Source organism: Taeniopygia guttata, chromosome 3 (assembly GCF_048771995.1).
Source record: "Taeniopygia guttata chromosome 3, bTaeGut7.mat, whole genome shotgun sequence".
NCBI lineage: Eukaryota > Metazoa > Chordata > Aves > Passeriformes > Estrildidae > Taeniopygia > Taeniopygia guttata.
In genome coordinates this window covers 96,535,973-96,558,759 of record NC_133027.1, presented here as the reverse complement: position 1 = coordinate 96,558,759, position 22,787 = coordinate 96,535,973, and the positions used below count along the sequence as shown (strand labels likewise).

Genomic DNA, 22,787 nt, shown 5'->3' with positions numbered 1-22,787 from the left:
ATATGTAATTTTCCTTCCCCGTTCACTACCAAGACATCCTTGTTAGTGACAAGGAGAGGTTTTCTGTGGCAGTCACACAGCCTTCTTATGTCTTTGCTCTGATGGTCTCCGTGCTTAGTAAGTCATTTATCCTAAAAACAAAGATATATATGTATCTGTGGTATCTTGCTCGATGGTGTATAAGTGACACACAAGCCCCTGTGCACAGGTGATGTGGGATTGCTTGTGCTGAAAGAGTGGTTGTGGTGTTGAACCACAAGCCACACCTGTGTAGGCACAGGGCTAAAAGTGAGGTTGTACTGTAAGAGGCACCTCACCTCCTAATGGGGAAAGAGCCATTTCAGCCGTCTTTTGCTCCTAAGTACTTTCTGCACAATCCTGTTCCCTCCTGAGGTATTTTCTCCCAGCTGCACACTTTTATCAGTGCCAAGCTTTCCTCACACTACACTGGCATCTGCTCCAGGATCTGATGTTATGGAGTGGGCAGTAGTTGCATTTTTAGCTGGCATACTCTGGCCCTAGCAGCCCTGATGATTGCAATAAGCCTCTCTCTTTGCTTTTATTTATACCTTTGGACACTTTACTGAGCCTCCATGTGTCCTTGATATGGCTTCTAGGCCTCTGTCTGACTAAGTGATGTCTCTCCAGACTGGATTTTGAATATTGCCTTATCATCTCATAGCAGTTTTCTGTGGGAATTTAAGTCTCCCTGTTCCTTCCGATTAACACCCATGAATTACAACAACTCCTTTTCAAAATACCTCATTCCTCCTCACTGCTGGTTTTTACTTCTCTTGACTGACACCATGCCCTGCTCACCAGGGAGATTGTTCCAGAGCTTTCAGGAAAGAGCCCTCACAGCCCTTCTGTCAGACACTGGCCCTCTCTGGCCCACACATTAGGCTGAGATTCCAGAGGATAAGTCCAGGTGGTCAGAAATAACCTGTGCAGGAGGCAGTAGGGATAGAAACTTTTGCAAAGAGCCCCGCTTTGCCACATCATGCTCAGATAGCTCCCCATCCTCCTCAGAACACAAGCAGGTGCAGGAATCTGCCCCTGATCCCCATTTGTTTGCCCTAAGGTGTGTGCCATCCCCTCCTGCAAAGCATGGTCAAGATCCCAAATCTGTGCACAAAATGATAACATTTATTGAAAGAGTAAATTTTTTTTAATACAAAAGAAAGCTCTGTACATAGTACTGTGATTACTTCCACATCCTTCCAGAAACACAACCCTGGAAACTGGAGGGAAAAAAAAATAATCCCACACACACTTATGCTTACACACACACACACGCGCGCGCGCACACACACACCCCCCTCAAACCAGTAAAATGAACTAAAAATGTCACCACACAATAAATGCCATTTCATCCCTGATACACAAGTGTTCTTACAAGTCTGCACTTAAATAAAATACACCATTAGCGTTTAACCAGCAGTTGCCTTTGGGGAGCCAGGGAGGGGATGCAGTCACACACCCTGTAGCAGCAGGAGCTCTCCTGCCGTTCTGGCCCAACAGCTCTGCTCCATAGTGCCAGCAGAAGCAAAGCAGAGCAAAGCCAGGCCACAGTGATGTGCTGGGGCAAAGGACAATGCAAACTCTGATCCCACACTTCTCCCTGGATGAACTCCTAGGTAACTACATGGTTTTGGAAGCATCATGGAACAGTTTTCCTACACCGAGCCATGGGACATGGCTCAACACTCCCACATGCTCTGAGCTGCAGGGTTTGCATCACTCTTAGAGCAAGAATTCTAAGTGGAGGCAGCATGCAACATCACCCTCACCAGATGGGCCGCTCCCCACAAGCCCTTCACAGGCTGCTAACAGATCAAGGGCTGAAAGGCTCTTCTGGGAATTCTTTGCACAGGGAGCTTGGAGGAGACCTGTCTCCATCTGTGCACTGCAGAATGGCAGTAAAGGGGAACTACAGCCCAGACTGTCACCCAGGAGTTCAGGAGATGCTGCCTGCACAGCAAGCAGGGAGAACAGGGATTAGCCACTGCTGGTCACTCACCACAGGGAGGAGTGGGGACACCCATATCCCTTAGGCAGTCACTTAGGCAGCACTGCTCCGTGCCAAGAGCAGTGACAGAACAGCTCTAGCTCCTTGGATCAGAAGTGAACAGGGCGGTCATCAGAAAACCCAGCCCACCTCTGGCTCCTGGGCACACTGCAAACTGCCTGCTTCTGAGGAATGGGTTTACCACTTCCAGAGACCAACCACTGCTGGTCTTCACTTGCCTTCTGCCCATTAAGCCCAAAATTATGGGTATGAAGTCCTCGTTACAGGTAAGTAGGAAACAAGCATCCCACTCGGTTCAGCTTGATCCCTGGCACATGCTGGTGGATGGAGAGTGCAGCTTAAACGCTAATGCTGAGGGAACATGTCCAAGGTTACAATACAAACTCAAAAGCAAGGCCCCTTTCCTGCCTCCATGCCCGCCCACCCACCCCTCTCCCATCCCCCTGGTACAAACCCCATTAAAACTGTACAGGAGCCAAACTTTTATTCCTTAAAGAATTACATAAATACTGAGTTTAACACTTAGAAAAATAAAGTAATTTTCTTTTTTTTCTTTTTTTTTTCTCTCCAAGGCTTCTTTTGTCTTTAACTTAAAAAAAAAAAAAAAAGTTACAGTAGCTGCTTCTTCTCCTAAGGATTCAGCAGCTTCTCTCACTTGCTCACTCTCCCTCCAGGGACAGGGCTAGGTAGCAGAGCCATTCACAGCAATTCCCATGCAGGACCAAGCATGCCCCAGCCCTTCTCCCCCAGCCTTGCTGAGCCTGTACAGGCATCACAGCTGCTCCCCCACAGCCCAGGATGGTTCTGCACGTCACCCTGGTGCTCAGAGGACAGCCTGCCACCTGCCTAGCAGCTCAGTGCCCCATGGGCTCTTCCCTTTGACATTTGTTTCTCCACCTTGCATCAGACACAGAAATTTAGAAAGCGCTGGCTGGAGCTGCAGGGGGATGTAGGAAAGATCCAGCCACGTTCCCCTGGGTGTATGGAGTCCAGAAGCAGTGCGAGGGCTGAGAGTGTGGGGCTGAACAGACCACAGGGCCCCTGAGGAGCTCTCCAGGGCATCTTTGTGTTCCTGGGCATCTATCTCACCACCTCACCTGTGCAAGGGCAGCCAGTGGGGCAGGGCCAGTCAGGCTGAAAGTCTGCCAGGCAGCCCAGCGAGGAGGCACTGAGGGCAGAGGGCTCACTGTAGTGCATACGAGGAGGACAGGGCCACGTGCCACCGGCGGTGCCCTGCCCTCCGGGGAGAGGGCATGCAGGCCCAGAGATGCACATGCAAGCTGGCCCCTCTCTCCTGTCCAGAGCCCAGGGTGAGTTGCTGCGGCCAGGACCTGTCACCCCACAAAGGCACATTGCTGAGGCCAGCAGCACAGCCACAACCCACTCTGCTCCAAGCTGCACCTGCACGATGGCTCCAGGTCTAAGCTGAGCCCCACGCAGAGTAAATACTCATGGGCAAGGTGACTCAGAGCACCCAGAAGGAGCCAGAGCCTCCAGCTGGGAATGGCCTGCAGTATTTATTTACAGGGCAGAACAATCCTCCCCTCAAAAGACAAATTTCTTTGGCTGGCGTGAGACAAGCACAGCTATTGCAGCATCCAAATGCCCCAAAGCCCTGCACGGCCCCAGCACAGCTCCACTCCGGGTGGGTCCTGCAGCCCCACGCGCATGCCTGTGTGTGTGGGGGTGGGTGAGTGCGTGTGTGTGTGTGTGCATGTGTGGATGAAGGAAACGTGAAAAGGCAACAATAAATAACTGGTGCAGTCTGTACGAGAAGGAGTTGCTGCCAGCCCCAACACTGGCATGACGAGCCAGAAACAGAAGGCCAGCAGCAGAGGCCTCTCAGTCACTCTTGACGCTGTGTGAGGTGTCCAAGTTGACCACCTGCAGCTCCGTCAGGCTGCTGCCACTGCTGCTCTGCTGCCCGATGACAGCCATCTAGAGAGAGAGAAGGGAGGAGGAACCACTGGGGGACAGCACGCCCTGAGACCATGTGTGCCAGCAGCCAGGGGGCAACGTCCTTCCCGGCACCGGTCCAAGGAGGACAACACTCCTTCACCCAAGGGTGGGTAGCACAGAGCGCATTCCCAGACCCAGGGACTGATCCTACCCAGCCAGGTCCGCCCAGATACACAAAGGATGTGCAGACAGAAGAGCAAGAATAAGCCCTGAACACCTGCAAGTACTACTCTGTGCCTACCTGGTGAAGCTGGACAGCTGAGACAGGGATCTGAACCGTGCCTGATGGGGCTGTCAGGAACACTTGGGGGACACCACCTGCCACAGAGAGAAGCACAAATGACACTGTCCCTTAAGAAGTACTCCCCCATGGATTCTCTCTTTGGGCTCTATGGAGCTACTCAAGGACAAAGGTGCCTATTTGCATACATGGAGACATTCCAGAAGAAAGCCAAATGCAATAGTTTTCCAAATGCTGGGAGAAGCAGGCACAAGGCCTCAATCCAAGTCTTGCCCACATGGCTTCATGCTACTTTGCCCCATCCGGCAAGCACATATCCTCTCCAGAGCCTCCTGGCTCCCTGTGGTGCCAGCCCACATGCTGCCCATCCCAGAGACCCTCACCCTCCTTTGTACCCATCAACAGCTCATGTAATCCTTTGCAAAAGAGAATGGCAAGACTTAAAAACACAAATTGAGCATCGCCCTTGCCAGGTCTTTGTGCAGCCACCAGGACTGCTGGGAAGAAAACCCTTTGTGATTAGCATGCAGCATAAATACACACAGGATGAGAAAAACCAGGATGTCAGTGCACTCTCAGGGAGCACTGGCCTGGACAGCTGCCTTACCCTGATCCTGGACCTGGCCGTGGGACACCTGCATCGCTGAGGGCGCCTGTGGGAAAGCGTTGAGCACCGCGAGCCCGCCGTCGGCCAGGCCGGAGGTGGGCGCGTACATCACCGCGTGCGGGCTGGGGTACATCATGTGGCCGCCCACGGTGGTTGGCACAGACGACGTCATGATGGTTGCTGGGAGGGTCACTGCCACCGGGACAGACTACATGTGAGCACACAAAAGGAACCTGCCACGCTCTCCTACCTGCTTCAGCACCTCCACCCCAGCCACCCCAGGCATGCTGTGCTGAAGCACAGTGCATGGAGATACCCACCTCTGTCTTCCAAGCTCTCAGGCAAACAAGCAGGAGAGCTCAAACCTCTCCTTTCATGAGTACGAAGGGGCAGGAGAACACGGTAGCCAAACATCCCAGAACTAAATTCAACCTGTATCTCAATTCCCCAATGAAACTTTAATAGAGCTGTTGAACTAGATTCAGCCTGCATCCAGGCACCTGAACTCAGATTTTGCTGACAAAGAGATGGCTTCTGCATAGACAGTAGAAGTCTCAAGCAGATGTGAGCCGATACCCTGCGCTAGAGGCAATTCTGAACCCACTGAGAACTCAGCATCCTGTTCCCAGATCTGTGCTGCAAGTGAGAGCAGATGATGTATCTGAAGAGGCTCTGAAATCTCCTATAAGGTGCCCTATGCCCAGCACAGGATACAGTGGCTACACTGTATCCCGTGCAGGATACAGGACCTGGCCTGGGAAACTGTCAGAAAGCCTTGGATAGAGCTGAAGAAGGAAACTGGCCAGGGAGCAGGTGTGAGGCCTGTTGGTGTGGGTTGTTTTCAGCAGAGGTTAGGAAGGCAGACAGAAGGCGGTACCGATACCTGTTCCGCTGGAAGAGGTCTGGGTAAGGTCAGTGCTGCTGTCGCTAGAGGGAGACGTTTGCTGCGGTGCCTGGTGCACCTGGATTGCCTGGACTGGAACCTGCTGAGCCATGGTACCACCTGGGGAGAGAGAGGAGCCTGTCAGCCTGCGGCTCCACAGGGACACAGGCACGCTGGGCCATGTGAAAGCCCTGCAGTCCTTCTGTGACTGCACACAGCTCCACAGCACCACTCGGTGCTGCACCAGGGGAGGCTGCACAGAAGCAGTGTGTGGCAGAAAGCAGAGATCAAAACCTGCTCATTTCCTGGCATGTGGGCCAAGAAGGGGTTAACTGGCCTACAAAGATCCAAGAATGAAGAAAAGGCCAAAACACCTTTTGTCCAACTCCCAGCCGTGGTTTAAGAATATCCAAGATCCTCCTTGCCATTCCTGGCTCCACCAAGACACAAAACAGATGCTGGGAGGAGAGGGGCCAGCCTTTCCTCCCGAGAGGGAAGCCAGTTCTGCAAGGATCACCTTGCTGCACTGAGTGGAACCACAAGAGCCCAAATGCGTACACCAGCTGGGCTCTGCTGCCTTCACACTCTGGAGCCCAGCTCCCTCCTCCACATGGCACTCAGGGTGCAGCTCTCGCCCCTCTTGTGACCTTAAGGACATCACAGTGCCCTACAGAGGGATTAGAGAACAGCTGGTCTCAAGGTGTGCATCCCAGAGGTGCAGGCCACACGGCCTCTGTCCCAGACCACTCTCTGCAAAGCACTTCAGATCCAGAAACACAGCTTGGCACAGAAAGGTCTCCTAAGGCAGAGGTCTTGCCTCCAGAGGGAAGAGCAAGGGATGCCAGAGAGCAAGAATCACTGGCCAGCTTTCTCAGACTGGGTATTTCCCCACACATCACACCCCAGAGACACACATCACTTATTCTCCTCCTCCAGATCACGAGGGAAATTCAGCTCCCTTGAATGGCAGCCTGCTGTCAGCCCAGGCCCCCAGGAGCCTTAAGCATTCCAGGAAAGCACAGGAGTTGCCAAAGTCATGGACTTGGGCACAAACAGGCAGGACACGAGAAATACTATGTCACTCAGCGCTGGTCCTCAGATGATGGATACCACCTCAAAGGAGAGCCCTGCCCTGCTCTGAAACTCCATCCAGAACATGTCCAGATCAAAAACAAACACCTGGACAGACTTAACTCAGAACAAGAAGAAATTCCTACAAAGGACAGTGCATACAAGGTAGCAGAGCAGCACCATTACTCTGCCCTGGGTCTCCCCTAACCTATCCTCTGCATTGTGGTTCAGTGTCTGACTGCAGATAGAAACACAGAAGCAAGGGCAGCTGCTCACAGCCAAATGCCAGCAGCCAATAAACCACTGGGCACCTCAGGCCCTGTGCTATGCCTCCATCAGTTCTAGCAGCAAAGTTCATCCTCAGCATAGCTGCACTAGGGACCTGCCTCTACTGCCTTTGTTAGCCACAGGCCACGCCCTGGGGCATGAGACTGAAAATCTGCTGCTTCCCCTGGTCTGCATCCCCCAGGACACTGCTCCTGCTTATGTCAAGCATTTTCTGCCCTATCTTCCCATCTCTCCCCAGCAGCCACAGCCAGGGTTCCTTGTGCTCTGCCTCCTCTGTGCTCCCACAGTCAGGGGTCAGCTCTCTAGCCAGGCCCAGGACCCCAGAGACACCTCCATCCCCCCATCTCTAGCAAGAGGAGGAGAAGCGAGTGCTGACCTGTCAGCGACACAATATGCCCTCCAGCTCTGGCAGGGAAGTGGAAGACTGTCTGTTGTGCCTGCTGCAGCGGTCCAGCTGTACCCGTGACCAGCTGGCCCTGCTGGCTGGAAAGAGCCAGGGAGTGCGGCTGTAACTGAGTGAGAGGAATGGTAGGGGTCCCCGGAGAAAGGGAAGCACCTGCCGAAAGGAGGGAGAAAGAAAGGCTTTGTCACCACCAGCTCTTTTCACTCCCTCCAGGCTTCTCGGTGCTGCCCTGGGGTCCCAGCTCAGCTCCCTGCCACCTCCCAGCAGCACGGCCAGCTGGTAGCACTCTAAAGAAACAGTCACTACATGACCCTTCTCCGGCCACTGGCCTGGCTGGGTTTGAGCACGGAATCACAGCCAGGCTCACCTTACAGCAGCAACCACTCTGCTTCCCTTCTGCCACTAGGTCTCCTCTCCCCTGGAGAGAACAGCAACACACTCCAGGTGCAGGCATGGACAGACAGAGTCTTCAGTCCCTAAAGGCACTGACCTGACATGAGGGTGAAGCCAGTGGGTATTGGCATGAGGCCCCCAGACGTCACTGCACTGGCTCCAGTAGTCTTCAGCACTGTCCCGTTGGCACTGGTGACGGCATTGGGGCTGATGCTGGCAGACACTGGCGCCAGGTAATTAGTGATGGGGAATGACGGGCCACTGCTGACCTGCATGGAGGTCGAGGTGGTCGGGGCTGTCTGGATGGACGTTGTTCCCGGCAGGTTGGTGACAGTGAATGCGGGTTTCAGGGCGTCCTGCAAAAGGAGAGATTGTGACAGCTCGGATCAGCCCATGAGACATCTGCCCATGAGACCAAACCAGGCTCTGTAGGTTGCATCATCCCTTTGCCAAACCATACCCCTCACAGCCTGCTGCCAGCACATGGAGCAGAGCCAGGGGAGTAGAGAAGAGCTGCTTGCACAAACATGAGGAGAGCTGAAGAGAGCTCCACATAAACTTTGGAGGCTGGCCCAGGGCCACAGAGATCCCCTGAGAGCCTTCCCTACAAGACACTAGGGGACAAGGCAACTGTTCCACTCCCCAGGAGTCACCAAAATGTCTAAGAGAATAGCCTCTTTTTGGCACACACCAGGGAAAAGCAGCCCTTGCAGGGACAAATATAAAGGCATATAGTCTCCTTTCAGAAACACACACCACTTCCCTTAAGGCATTAAACACACAACCAAGAACAAGCTGAAAACTTGCTCTTAAAAGCAGCTGTACACTGGAAGTGACAGGGGAGAGGTGTCTAAAGGCAAACCTGGACACTAGGGAGGCCCAAACCCAGCCCTGACAGCAGCTTTGGCAAGCCCTGGGAGATGCCTCCACACACCTCCTGAAGCAGAGGCCAGGAGAACCTGACCGTAGGAAACACCTATCTGCCAATCCACTGGCAGGACATGGGCATGAGGCAAATGCTTCTGAAGGACCCCACGTGTTCACTACAGCCAGCACGGTCCTGCAAGGAGCGTCAGAGCTCCATGCCTGTCCAAGGACAGCACTGCCAGAGGAGCTGAGCACCAGGAAAAGGGCTCTGTGCTGGGCAAACACTGGACTGAGAGACTGGCATCCCAGGTGTGGGAACAAGGGAGGAACGTGTGTGCCAAGCTGAGGTAACACTTTAGTTTCCACAGCCACAAAGCATGTGGCTGGATGTGCCTTGGATCTCCAGGAACTAACCAAGCCCAGCATGACTCCTGCTGCCTCTGGCAGTCACACTCCACCTAACTTCCCTCCATCCCCCAAGCCCCCTTTGGAATAGCCAGGGTGCCCATGACTCCTCTCCTGCCCTCCTCACCTGGCCAAGAGCACACTGAGAATGCACTGCTTCACCCAAGCCCATGTCACAGACCACAGGCGACCTGCTGTCCCCGTGCCCTGATACAGCTGCCAGCACGCCTGGGAAGAGTTAAGGCTGCCACACTCCCACCCCTCCCACTGCAGCTGGTGGGCCCAGCTCTCCCACGTGCTAAGCCTTGTTCCCAGCTTGTCAAGCTGCCAGGAGCAAGGAATTCACAGCTCAACGAACAGCTAAAAAAGGGAAGGCAGCCCATTTTGGACAGGGGGATCCAATCCCAGGCACTCACTTGTGCCCCAGGGCCCGGGGAGGGTGGAGAGCAACACCCCTCTGCCTTGGCACCACAGTCCCTGAAGTCCAAATTAGCAGAGGCACGTGATAACAGAGCAAAGCCCAGCAGAGGCACTTTCCATTAGCTCAACCACAAACTCCTGCCATCCCACATGGGACATGGGAGGCTGTGGGTGCCCTCCCAACGTGGGTGACAGGGAAGAGCTCCCCAGCCCACTAGGGAGCCAGAGCAGAATTGGGCAGGACAGGTGCTGCTCCCAGTTGGAAAAGCCAGGGTTCCTCATGCCCAGCTATAGCTCTAGAGTAGTATACCCATGAGATATAACCCCCAACCAGACAGGGCATTTAGCACCCAGTCAACTCCATACTCCCAGGCCTGGAGAAGGCATCCCAGAAAGTTCACAGCACTCTACCCAGGGAGATTCTCAGGGCTCCCTAGAAGCACAAGGGCAAATCTCAGTACAAACCAAAGGCGCTTGGGAGAGATGCTGCAGCAACAGACTTGAATCATGCACAGCCCACCTCTGCCCTCCCTATTCTGACCCTGTTGAGACTCAGATTCCTTCCATTTTATTGTGCTTCTCTTGGGCTGCAGCAACAGCTCCCAATACAGAAAGAGAGCTGGGAGAGACTCTGGGATTGGACACCCATTGCCATCTCCTCATGAGTGTCTGGGATGCCTCCGTGATCCCCTGGGCACCTTGGCTCTTCCCAGCACCCTGCAAAGCCCAGACAACATGCATGAGGCAAGTCACAGGTCACTTCAGCAGACATCACCCAAGGGGCCATGGACAGCAGCCCTGAAAGCTCTTCCCTTCCTGATCCAGCTACACATCCATTCCAGCTCAGTGCAAACCTCAGTGTCTGCGGAGGCAGCACACAGCAGAGCTGCAGCACAGCAGCAGGTGTCTGCCCAGACCCTCACCACTGCTTTGCAGCATGAGTGGGTCACAGCGCACAGACCAGGCCAGCTGATGCCCATCCTGGACCACAGCAGGGTCTTGGGGACAGAGACAATCCCACTCCACAGCTTTTAGGGACTGCCTGAGGCAATGCTGTTCAGCATGGCCCATACCCCCTAGACAGAATTATTACACAGGCGTAGCAGGACAATAGGCCTCAGAGGTACATGGGAAATCCCAATTTGGTTTCCAACACCTGGTCTGTGTTCCAGATGTGGCAGAAAGTCTCACGTTTCCCATTCCATAGAGATGATCAGATCAGCGCTATTCCCATGCTCTCACCCCAGTCTAGAGCCTCTGAGCTCCTTCCAAAATATCCTTTCCCACACAAGCACACCCAGGAGACTGCATGCAGGCAGTGTCCTTTGGGGCCTGCAAAATATGAAAGAGGTATCATCTTGAGGATACAGCTACTGTCTCAAAAGTACAGCAAGCCCCAATCCCAGCACCACAGCAGGGGGTTTGGGTCTGGCACAGCAGGAGGATTTCAGAGCTGCTGCTGGTGTAGCACAGAGGAATAACCAGCAGGCTGCTGACTGCAGGTGACAGCCCGGCTGAGTTGTTCTCTCCACTCTGCTGCAGCACTGAACACAAGCAGGTTTTGTCCATACAGAGATCTGGGAAGCAGAGTTCACACAAGAAGGCCCAGAAGGGAGTCTTTTGGAGCATCCCACACGGCTAGACCTGACAGTCCAGGCATATCTCCTGCCACCTCCTCCAGTGAGGCACCGGTAACCCAGCCTTGTGCACCACCCACCCCTCAGCAAGCACCAGCCACCCAGCAAGGTCCATCCACAGGCTCCTTTCATCCTCAGAGGACTTCTTGATCTATCTGAATTGTGCTGGTCTCTGCCCAACCACCACCAGGCTTCCAGGCCTGCAGAAGGCACAACAGGACAGCCCTTGTCCCCAGTCCCAGGGCTTGCCATGACAGGAACTCTCAGCCAGCCAGGGGTGGATTTAGTAAGAATGTCAAGCAGAAGACAGGGCCACAGGGCTCCTCCAGCCTCTCATCAAATGCTGGCTGTGGCCACAAAGCACCCCACACTAAGCATTAGCACTGGGATGGAGCTTTCAGGGTTGCATCAGACAGTGAGAATAGAGAAGTTGTGTTAAGAAGGTCTCTGCAGAGTAACTGCACCCCAAGGGCACAGTTCCCTTGGAGCCAACCAGCAGTACTTCGAGGAAGAGTGCAAAGGGATATGATGTGGTCAGGTCTCATGCCAAGGACAGGTAATTTGTCTCATTACGAAATGCCCACAGGACTTGCCTTTTCATCCAGGAGAAGCCCAGGAGGCACAAGTCCTTACAAAGGACTTGTACAAGGGCCAGGACCAAGATACCTTACACAGGCTGCACAAGGGAGAGATTGCTGGTGTTAGAAGGCTTCTTTGCCTACTGGATAGGGCTGGCACAGCTTACACTAGCAACGAGGGAAGACATGACAGACTGAAACAGCCAGGACTGCTGCTGGGATCCCATCAGCAGGAACCATTCTCAAGGACTGTTAAAGGCTACAGCAAAGAGACTCCACAAAGTGGTGGGCCAAAGCCACACTTTGGCCCACCCACAGCTCCTCTGTCTGCAGGGATCTCTGGGGCTGCTGATGTGTCTCAGGGCTCAGCAGCAATAAGCCTTTGCTTGGTGCAGCACTGCACATATGTGGGAAAGTGGACATTGAGGAACAGGGGGTACCCAGCAGCACCATGACCAGAGGTGTTATGCTGTCATAAAAACAGGCAGCTGAATACCCCAGCAGCCCCAGACATGTTGGGCATATTTCAGGGCTGCACTCAGTACCTTTGCAATTACAGCAGAGGTTTCCAGGTTCTATCTGCTTAATATCTAGAGGCTACTGCATGGCAACAATGTTGTGGTTTGAGCATGGACAGCTGGAGAGCTCCTATGACAAGGACAATGGAAGAACACTTTTGCAGCAAGCCTAGTACCCATGACACCAGCACAGGTACAGCAGGGCTGTTCTAATTCCCAGCACCCAGCAGAGCTGCACACAGGCCTGGGAAGCTGTGGCAGAGCCCCAAATTCAGCATGCCATCCCCGTCTTGCACCATAAAATTTCCTGCCTCCCATCTCCAAGTACCTATGGATCTGAGCATCAGCCTGCAAAGGAAGTGGCAGGGATGTGGGACACAGCTCTGAGGAACACTGCCAGGAGTGCAGGGACAAGAAGGGGCCCTTCCAGCAGAAAAGCTGACTCTGCCCAACCGTGCACCCACAGCCAGGCCACCCTGGGCAAAAAGCCACAAGTAACACGGGCAGGCAGGGGCCAGCGTCTGCAGGGACAACAGGCAGGGAGCAGAAATGGTCTGTCCAGCCAAATGTTTCCATTCCCCATGTCCTCCCTGCCCCCTTCCAAAACAGCACCAAAGCAAGAGACAGCTGCAGCTTATAAGGAATGTGAGGGGCCCTGCCAGGGACTCTGGCGAGGGAAACCAGGCCTTATAAGGCCATGGAGGCAGAATCAAATTTTTATCAATGAGTGTGAGAGCATGGAGACGCCTGGGGAGAGATAACAGTGCTGAAAGCTGGCCAAGGGGGTGGGCTGGGCCAGTGGGGAGCCACGCTGCAAGGGCCAGGACCAAGATACCTGCCACGCGCTTCCCTCCCTCTTTCAATCACTGCTGCTATCAGCCACGGAGCCAGCCAGCGCAGAGATGACATGACACAAGCTCGCTGCAGTCGCAGCGAAAGGGGACTCATCCTCAGCTCCCAGCACTGCTATTTAAAGAGGGCTGGGGATGATCAGGGCTCCCAGCAGAGCCCACGCCTCCTTGGGTGCCCAGGAACATTACCTTGGTTTCCCCGCTGCTGTCCGACTCAGACACCTGGTAGGTGAGGTCCGTCTCCTCAAAACCAGTGGCACTCATGCGCTGGTCAGTGGTGGGGTCCGAGCGTGGGGGCGAGTCCGGGGAATTGAGGCATGTTTGGATCAACGCCTTCCCCGTCTCGCTGGTGATCATGGGCTGCAGCTTTCGTGTGGCAAACGTGTACACATGGCCCGTCTCGCTGGCCACCAACAGCAGGACTTGAGTGCCAGTTAGCGTGGAGAGCTCATAGGCCTGCCAGCAGGACAAGGAAGAACAAGGAGTCACAGGTGACAGGGACAACAGACAGTGCAGAACAAGAGTCCCTGCATGTCCCCACGTCCCCACAATGGCTTTCCTTCTCTTCACACCAGCTTCAGCTCCCTGCCACCCCAGAGGAGCTATGGCCTCTAAAACCAACTGGCTCCCTACAGGCTGAACTGCCCCATGCTGTGTTCCCATCCCCTTTAGCACACCCCTAGGGGATGTGCCTGCCAAGAGGCCATGGATAGAGTGCTCTCCTCAGTACAGAAGTCTCATACCACGGGGACACAGGATTGCCTCCATTCTGGAAATCCCACTAGCTTCTCCAGACATGTCTGGATACCTCCCTCACCTTACCTCTCAGTGATGTTACTTGGCACACATCTCTGCTACCTCATTCCCCTCACCAACACCCCATCCAGGCTCCGACCCAGATTCCCCTCTCAGGCTCCAGAACTCTGAGCACAGCTGCACCCAAACAGCCCTGCAGTAAGGCCACCATGCCCCAGGTGAATACCTGTGGACTAGGAAGTACACTCTTCATATGCCATCACTGCACACTCAATGGTCTCACACAAGCTTCTACAGACAGGATGGACTCGTTCACATCCCGTAGTCCCGTACCTCCGGGATGTGCCCAGCAGTAACTCGCACCCATTCCCACCTTCCCAGGGTGCATGATGCCCAGCTGAGCTGCTATGCAGCACTACCCAGTTGTTCAAAAGATGCTATGAGCATCACCAGGGATACAGATCCGCCAGCAGCACCCAAAATCTCCCAGGTTTCTAATCTGTCTTTGCACACCAGGAACCACGGATAGCACTCTGGACGTGGCGTTCGCCCCTTCCGTGGCCGAAGCAGGCAGTCCTGCCGGGGACAGGGCAGGACAGTCCAGCTGTGCCACCAAAGATTCGGTGTTTTGGTGGTGGCTCACAGCGAGGGGCCCCGAGGGCACCGGTCAGCTCTAGCCCGAGGCTGGACGCTGCAACGGGATGGGCCTCCCCGGACACATCACACGCCTGGGGACCGCCAAGCAAACCGGCATCCCCCGGCCCCGGGGGCTCCCGCTCCCGGCCGCCCGGCTCCCTGCCCGCAGCTCCGCCGGGGGCTCCCGCGCAGCCCCCCGGAAGGGGCCGGTGCCCAGCCGCCTCCCCGGTCCCGCCCGCGGGACGGGGAAGCCACCGCCGTTTCCGGGCACAGCCCGCTGGCCCGCTCGGAGCTCGCACCGGGCCGGGACTCCCACGGACAGGTGGGTGCCGGCCGGCATCTCCGCCCGGGCCGGGCCGGGCCGGGCCGCCCCCCCGCGCCGGACGGAGTCGCGGGGCCGCACCTTCTTCATGATGCCGGTTTTCCTCTTGCTGAAGGTTGTGTAGCGCCGCAGCTTGTTGTCGATGAACTCCATCTTGATCTTCACCCGGCCCCGCGTCTTCTTCCCGGGCTTGGCGCCGCTCACGGCCCCGCTGCCCCCGCCGCCGCTGTAGGCGGCCGCCGCCGCCGCCGCTCCCGCCGCGGGCCCCGCCGCCGCTGCCGCCGCCGCCGCCTCGGCCAGGCCACGCTTCACGCCGCGCCGCTCGCCGCCCAGCTCCTCCTCCTCGGCCGACTCCGAGTCGCCCTCGCTGCCGCTGTACAGCGCCTCCCGCTTTAGGCAGCCCCCGGGCGCCCCCGCCGCCGCCCCGCCGCCGTTCGCCCCACGCGGCACCGGCGACCGGCCCAGCCCCGAGCCGCGGGCCAGCGCGGCGGCGGCGCCGTTCCCGGCCCCGGCCTGGCTCGGCAACATCGCGGCGGCGAGCGCGGGTCGGGTCGGGCCGGGTCAGGCCGGCCCCGCCATGTCCCCGCCGCGCTCCGCGCTCACGGCCCCGCTCCGCCGCCGCCCCCGCCGCGCCGCGCCGCCCCCATATAAAGCGATACAATGTTGCCTTTTATGGCGAAGGCGCTCCTTATATGGGGCGAGACGGCGCCCCGTCGGGAAGCGCCACCCCATTGGCTGGCGGCCGCCGAGCGCCGGAGCCCATTGGCCGCCGGTTGGCGTTTGATTTGCATACGGTCGGACCGCGCTCGCGTCACGCCCGGGTTGGAACACGCAGGGCGGCTCTTAAAGGGACAGCGCGGCCGGCCCGGGGAGCGCGGCGCTCGGCCGGGGCTGCGGCGGGCGGGGACGGGACAGACCGCGGGCTGCGGGCGAGCCGGGACATCCCGCTGTCAGCCCTGCCTCGGGCACCTTCCCACCGCCAGCTCCGGGCACGCGGGTCCTCGCAGGGGACACACCACGTGGCTCAAAGATTGCGTGCCTCGCCAGCCTCAGGATCCAGCCAGGAGCGGCTCCGCGCCGCCGCGCCTGACCGCCAGCGATGCCACCAGCTGTTGCTCCAGGCAACTCCGCACCCCGGCTGCTGTCACAGCCCGCAAGGGAAAACGTGCCGTCCATTTGTCTCCGGTGGCTGCAGAGGCACCGAGAGGGTGTGGGGGACACATGGGTGCCCAGGGGCGTGCAGGGGACAGGACTGGAGCGGCTATGTCCAAAACACACATTGCTGAGGCACGGGCTGATAACTACCTAGCAGAAAAAAGATCTCCCATTTAACAGGATGGGCCACAGATACCTTCAACCCGCAGGGGGCGAGGCTGGGGTTCTGTACCACCGCCATCCACGGGTGGGACAGAGCACCTGTACAGGTGGGAAGGGGCTGGTCTCACCCTGGCTCTGCATATCAGATGTCTCTGAGCATTTTGGCATAAGTCACATCCTCTGTGCAGGTGTGACCCAGGACCTCCCGAGCAGAGGGACAGCCGTGTGCAAGGCACGCTGCGTTCGGGTCAGCAAAGGTGAGAGAGGGACAGCACAGCCCCAGAGCTCCAAGCTGTGAGAACAGGCAGAGAATTCTTAGTTGAGAAAAAGGGGGCTCCCACACACTGTGCTACAAACAAGAACTGCAACCCAGGGCAAGACCCCACCTCTGGAAGCAGCAGTCCTGCCACAGACCCATTTTGTCTCCTGGGCACCCCATGGAGGATTCTGCAGCTCGCACAAGCCCTTTCCATATCTGCCTCATCACTCAGAGGACACGCACGCTCAGCACCAGCCCTCACAGCTGTCCCCCACAGCCCAGGGCCAACCTCCTACAGAGCAAGGGAGTAACTGCAAACCCGAACACCCCCCTCACTGCCACCACCGCCTCCCCCTCCTCCCGCCAGCCATGCTCCTCCAGTGAGCACACATGCCATTTATAGCTCCCAGCAGGGCTGCTGGAGCTCACATGCCTCCCATCACATGCCCTGGCCACCCTCCCTTCAAGTTGAGCACAAGCTACACCTGGCACAGGTGAGACCGAGGCCACGCCATGTCCTGCCAGGCTGAGAAAGGGTCAGCAGGACCCTCAGCCTGGCTGGGGTCACCAGTTAGGCTGGGAACAATGAGCACATGGATCCGATAGCCACAGGCAGGGCAGTCTGCCTGCTTAGCGCAAGTGTGCAGTCACTGCAGGTAGCAGGATTTGGTTTTCTCTTGTTCATGGAACAGCTACACATTCCTTTCCTCCTTCTCTTCCCTGGGCCTTCCAATTGCAAGGTCTTTTGCTCCCCAAACTGCAAGAGTGTCTACCAAGGCAAAAGATGAGATGTGGCTCATTCTGGGCTGGTTCATCCCTTCTGCTCCAGTCCTTTCCTTCCTAAGCCTCATCCTGTGGATCCTTTCCAAGATGCCTGTCCTTGTGCTCTGAACAGGCCCAGAGCTTCAGCCCACCCCAGCTTCCCGGGATGCCAATCTCTCACCAAGGCCTTCAGACCCACCCTGGAGAGCCAAGCCCTGTCCCCAAGCGACCATCACCCACAGGACACAAGTTTACCAGCAGGTCCTCCCTTAACCAAACCAGCAGCCACTGACAACTGGAAGCAGCTTAAAGCAAGTTTTCAGCCTTCAGGGATTTTCTCATTTACAACCCCGCATAATAAAATTCCCATTTCTAGCCCTGTTCTTACACAGCTTTAGGGCACAGCATTTGATACTATACCTTAAAAGTCTCTTACCTGATTTCCCCCAGAGTTCCATCCAGACAAGCTGCCTGACAGCTCCACGGGAGCATGGATCCTGCTGCCAGCATGACCCCAGCCCTCTACCTCCCCTTCTCAATCCTTCTCTAGGCCATTGCAACAAGTGCTTCTTCACCCTTCTCCAGCTCTTCATCCATATTGCAGCTGGGTGCTGGGGTTGTGATGGTTTCCATCCTGTTCCTGATCTTCCTACTATTGATACTCCAGCTGCTTTTTCTGACTGCTGCTGAATACAGTTAGCTGCTCTTTTTTTTTAACAGCCAGATCTCTTCTATGAGCAGTAACAACTAGAACAGAGGTACTGTTGCACATGCAAAACTAGGTTATGGCCTTTATTAAATTTTTTTTTTTCTTTTCAACAGACAGGTGCAAGAGTGGAGCTGCTCCCTGAGGAGTGACTCCATGTCCTCATGAACAGGTAGAAACCCACAGTACATGAGCAGAGCAGCAACAGGTGTTGGTATCAGGGGCCATCCACAGAGCAAGCCATGGACTAAATCCAGCATCCACTTGGTTGTGAGATAGAGCCAAAATCCTGACTGGATAATAAAGCTAACACATATACCTAGAAGACAGGGCTAGAGGCAAAGCCAAACCAGAACCAAGCTTGCTTAAAACAAACCTGAAAACACAGGCTTGAGCTTAAATGCAGCTCAGGGGTGTAGGGAAGTCCCAGGTGAGGCTGCTCAGGACAATTAAGTTTCCAAACAAGTGCCTGACACAGCTGCAGAAGAGCCACAGGGCAGCAAGAAGAAATCAGAGCAAACAAAAAAGCCCTTCCTCAAGCTGCACAGCACTCATGGACCAGGGGTACTCAAAGGATGCAGCAGTGCAGAATTTGGATAACTTCAGGGCAAGAGAAAACCTCAGGGACTGCCAGAAATATCTGGTTTGGATGTCTTATGCTTTAGGGAGTTCTTCACTGGGGCTAACACTCATCTGCTTGCTGTTCTCTTACACTGTTCAGTAATGTTACGTTTTGGTCACAGCTGGTGGCTCTCCAGGTGGACCTGTGCTCTGATGGAGCCATGTGGTTCTTTCTGGCCCTGGATACCACACATGGTCTTCTGTAAGGTGTTCCTTCAGTTTGGGCTGAGGCAATTGGATCCCAGCTCTTGTCAACTGCCCACGTGCTTTCATTCTCCTTCAGTGGCTCAGATTCCCTGCTCTGCTCCACTGCCTTTAGCTGGGACTGTATTTGCTCAGATTGCTGTTTCCAATTACTTTGGCCAACATCTCTCCCCTCCCCAATGATACAGAATTTTTTCATGGCATCACTCCCAAAAATACACAATGCCAAACCCCATCATTCTGTACTCTTTGGGTCTGGAGTTTATCCTAGCTTTGGTGGCTTTCCATTTGGGTGCTTCCCTGGAGTCACCAGGTCTTGACTGCGTGGCAAACAGGCCATGGAGCCTCCAGGATGTGTTGGGATAAAGCAGAGCCCCTAATTCTGATGCTGCTCACAGAACCAGCTCCCTGCACCCATGCTATATCCTCCCACCACACAAGATGCCTGCATGCATAGAGCTGGCAGAACGAGGGTGGTATCCCCAAAATCCTTGGCATCTCTGGTCTTTAGCCATGGCAGAGCTGAGATTCTGCTTGGCTAGGCCACCACAAGTGGCTTGGCTGCAGGAATCAGCCCACAGAGTGGGCAGTTCCTACCTAGAAGAACAGCAGGCAGGAAAGCCACAGGAATGGAATGGATGTGAGAAGCGGAACAAAAGGACATCAAACAACAGTAAATTCACAAGACAGTCACTTGCAAGTTGGAGAGCGTGTAAGGAGCAGTGCCACAACACTCACACACTTCCTAAGGGTTGCACACACACTGGGAGGGACTGGGGGAGCAACAAGAGGGACATGAGGCTGCAAGGGGGTAGAAGGAAAGGCACATCCTGATCCCTCTGTCCCCAGCAGGTGTGCCGAGCATGCACAGTGCCACCAGCCCCACGCTGTGGCCAGATTCTCTGGTCATGGAAGCAGCCAGGGGTCAGGGTGGCAGTCATCTGCTGCCAAGCCTATTATGCCATGGAGCACCAGGTCCAATGAACCATACCTGGCTGTCCTCCTCTAGAGAGGGGCCCAACAGCCAGCCATTGCCACAGCTTAGCTTGCCAAGAAACCTTGACTTGGGGAGAGTCCGTATCTCCCACCTGCAAGTGTTGGAAAAGGGACAAACACCTTTGATAACTGTCAGAGCAACTGCCAGCAAAGTTACCTGCACCCAGTTTCCAAGCCTAGACCAAATCTGAGCTCAGAGCCAGCTAGCTTATTCCAAGAAATGACCACTTTTCCCCCTCCAGCATCTCCATAACCTCTTTGGGTACCAGAGATGGGAAGAGGATCCTGGACATTTCTGGTCCATCCCTGATTAAAGCAAAGCCAACTACACTGGGTTCAGTGTAGTTCAGGACTTCTCTGGTCCAGGACTGGGTATTTCTGATGATGATGATGGAGATGCCACAGCTTCTCTGGGACTCATACCTGTATTACCCTTGAGGGGAAGCATTTCCCTTAATACCTAGAATGAATGTCCCTTGTCCAGCTTATGCCCTCTACCTCCAGTTCAGCCCCATCAGGCCTCCTGAAAAAGCTCAGATCCATCTATATAACCCCCCAACATAGGGCTGTACAGCCAAGTGAAACTGCTGGTCCCAGTGCTTCACTCTGGCTCCAAGCGACAATCCCATGCTGGCCTGGCTCATGTTCATGCTGTGGGGATTGGGCTTCCTGTACACCATGTGCACACCTTTCCAGGACCCCGCCATTGTTCTGGGCCCTTAGCACAGAGGAGAGGGCTGCAGACCACATGTGACAGCAGGATATCCCCCAGGGTCCCCATCCAGGCCTGGCCCTGTAGCATCCTGTACGAAGCAGCAGCTGAAATCTCCTGTATAAAACCACAGCCCAGCGTGGGCTGTGAAGTTGCCCCAGGCCAGAGGTGGGTGCACAAACCCAATCAATACCTGAAGTGGGTATCAACATATCCATGAGTGGTTGTTTGCTTGGAGTCTTGGAAGGGACGTTTTCTCTTGAGAGAAGTCCTTCTTGGAGAGAAACTCGTGACTGCCCAGAGAGACAGTAAGTGCTGAGGGAAAGTGCTCCCTCAGGGCACACAGGGCTGGGAACAGCATCTCAGATTCACCTGAGAAGGGGGCAAAGGGGTTAAACACAGCAGACAGATGCCTGAGGAATGAGCCCCAAACCCTTCCAGGAGCCATGTGGAAGAAAACCACTATCTGACAGCAGTATTTTACAAAGACAAAAAACAAAACAAAACAAAAAAAAAAAGCGCCTTCTTTATTGAGAGCAGCACATAAAAACCCAACAAAACCCAACCCTTCTTGGCTGCAGTACCCTCCACTCAAGCAAACAAACTAACCCACTCTAGGCTGCATTCCAGTAACAGAAATACTATGGTAGGGAGGAGTCAGCGCTCTGGAAGAGGGAGACAGGGGCTCTGCCCAGAGTCATAAGTACAAAAAAAGGCACAGGGTAACTGGGAAAGGTAGTGAGCTCCTTCATATGCCAGGCACTTTGTGCTCCTGTTGGCTGGCCTGTCCCCATGGGGAAGGGGAAGGCAGGCATGCCTAGCACAGACGGACGGAGAGAGAGCCGGGCCAGGCCGGCAGAGATGGATGTGGTGAGCAGGGACGCCCAAGCTCTCGCCGTGGGAGGGGCAGCTGCACTCCATCCACACCAGCAGCCTAAGGGCACGAGCTGAGCAGGCAGGGGGCAGGAGGCAGCAAGGGCTGTCTTTTGGGACCCACAGGGGAGGGGAGTGGGGCTGGGGTACACTGGCTTGTGCTTTGAGTCCAGCAGCTGCTGATGCTGAGCTGCTCGCTGGCGCATTGGGGTCGGGCTCAGCAAGGGGCTGTGGGAGTGCCAGGGGCTCCCCAAGCACAGACAGACCCCTGTCCACCCCGCCACATCCTTCACCAGCAAGGGCTGGGGTGCTCAGGCTTTGCTGTCAGCTGGGCTGTCCCCAAGGGTGGTGGCAAGCTCGCTGAAGGAGGGCCGGTCCTTAGGGCTGGGGGCCCAGCAGCGCTGCATCAGCTTGGCCAGGCGGGAGGGGCAGCCCTCGGGGTGCGGGAGCTTCGTCTTTCCTGACTGCAGACCTGGCATGAAAGAAAAGTCCAAAGGACCATTGGCAAGGGGTATGATCCTCTCTGGGAGATGCAAGGAGAGCAGCAGTTCTCCATGCAGGCTGGAGAACTCAGTTTCCCCAGCCAGACCAGTACTGTCATACAGCCTGTCTGGCCTCCTTTACCACACCTTTACCACATGAAAAGCAAGTAGGCTACAATTCCAGAAACAGTACAGGTACTCCACATACCTGCTAGGACCTCATCATCTGCCAGCGGAGTGTAGGGCATCTCCCCATGCGTGAAGACCTCCCACATGAGCACCCCAAAGGACCACACATCTGACTTAGTGGAGAACTCATCTTCCAGCACAGCCTCAGGTGGCATCCAGCGCAGTGGGATCCAGGCCTGGCGGAAATGGTAGTACTCGCTGCGGGCAGGACAGGCAGGCAGTGAGACTGGTGCCATTTCATCCCCTCCCATTCCCCTGTCGGGCTCCCTGACCTGTTGTACACGTCCTTGCTGAGGCTCAGGGACGAGACCTTGACCTGCCGCTGGGCGCTGACCAGGCAATTCCTGGCTGCCAAATCCCGGTGCACGAACCTGCCATTGGAGAGGTGCTCCATGCCCAGAGCCACCTGTGTGCAGAGAGACACCTGACCCCAGAGAGCTGTCAGCACTGGCTGCCCTCCTTAGGGTCCCCAGCCCCAAAGCACTTCCAAAGCTGCACGGTCACCTTATGTTTGGTAGTGAGTGGCTGTGGCTTCAGAGACTCATCTTTGCTCTTGGAGATTCTCAGAAACTGCTTCAGGTCCCCCTGGGAAACAAACAGCAATTCAGAGTCAGCACCTCTACATATTGACAAGGCTCACTGGTCCCTGCAGTGCCTGGATGTGGCAGGACCACAGATCCTCATCTCCCGATCCAAGGTTCCTGCCTGTCCTCCTGGTCCCTGCCTTGTAGGGCAAGCCAGTATCTTGTTTCTGGGCTAAGATTAGGGCAAGTAGGCCTGAAATCTCCAGATTTTTCATGCC

General features: G+C 55.6%; 2 protein-coding genes across 4 annotated transcripts in view; both read right to left on the bottom strand.

The window, feature by feature from the left end:
- Positions 1-1,124: 1,124 nt before the first annotated feature.
- Positions 1,125-15,510, bottom strand: SRF (serum response factor). 2 transcript variants are annotated; one of them, XM_030268931.4, is made up of 8 exons: positions 14,946-15,510; positions 13,340-13,606; positions 7,972-8,230; positions 7,455-7,634; positions 5,720-5,839; positions 4,837-5,028; positions 4,230-4,306; positions 1,125-3,967 (listed from the first exon to the last, which is right to left on the bottom strand). In XM_030268931.4, the coding sequence occupies exons 1-8, from the start codon at positions 15,390-15,392 to the stop codon at positions 3,872-3,874; spliced, it is 1,638 nt and encodes a 545-aa protein (XP_030124791.1). In that variant the 5' UTR covers positions 15,393-15,510; the 3' UTR covers positions 1,125-3,871. The 2 variants fall into 2 exon arrangements, with proteins under 2 accessions (XP_030124791.1, XP_030124792.1); XM_030268932.4 differs by lacking the exon at positions 7,455-7,634 and having other exon boundaries at positions 14,946-15,508.
- A 5,439-nt stretch (positions 15,511-20,949) lies between these two features.
- PTK7 (protein tyrosine kinase 7 (inactive)) overlaps positions 20,950-22,787 on the bottom strand; it is a 34,882-nt gene continuing 33,044 nt past the window's right edge. For both annotated transcript variants that reach the window (XM_030268917.4, XM_030268918.4), the window contains exons 17-20: positions 22,490-22,570; positions 22,258-22,409; positions 22,005-22,183; positions 20,950-21,786 (exon numbers count right to left, since the gene is read on the bottom strand). In XM_030268917.4, coding sequence (XP_030124777.2) covers positions 21,626-21,786; positions 22,005-22,183; positions 22,258-22,409; positions 22,490-22,570 — 573 coding nt within the window. In that variant the 3' untranslated portion in view covers positions 20,950-21,625. The remainder of the gene's footprint in view (positions 21,787-22,004; positions 22,184-22,257; positions 22,410-22,489; positions 22,571-22,787) is intronic.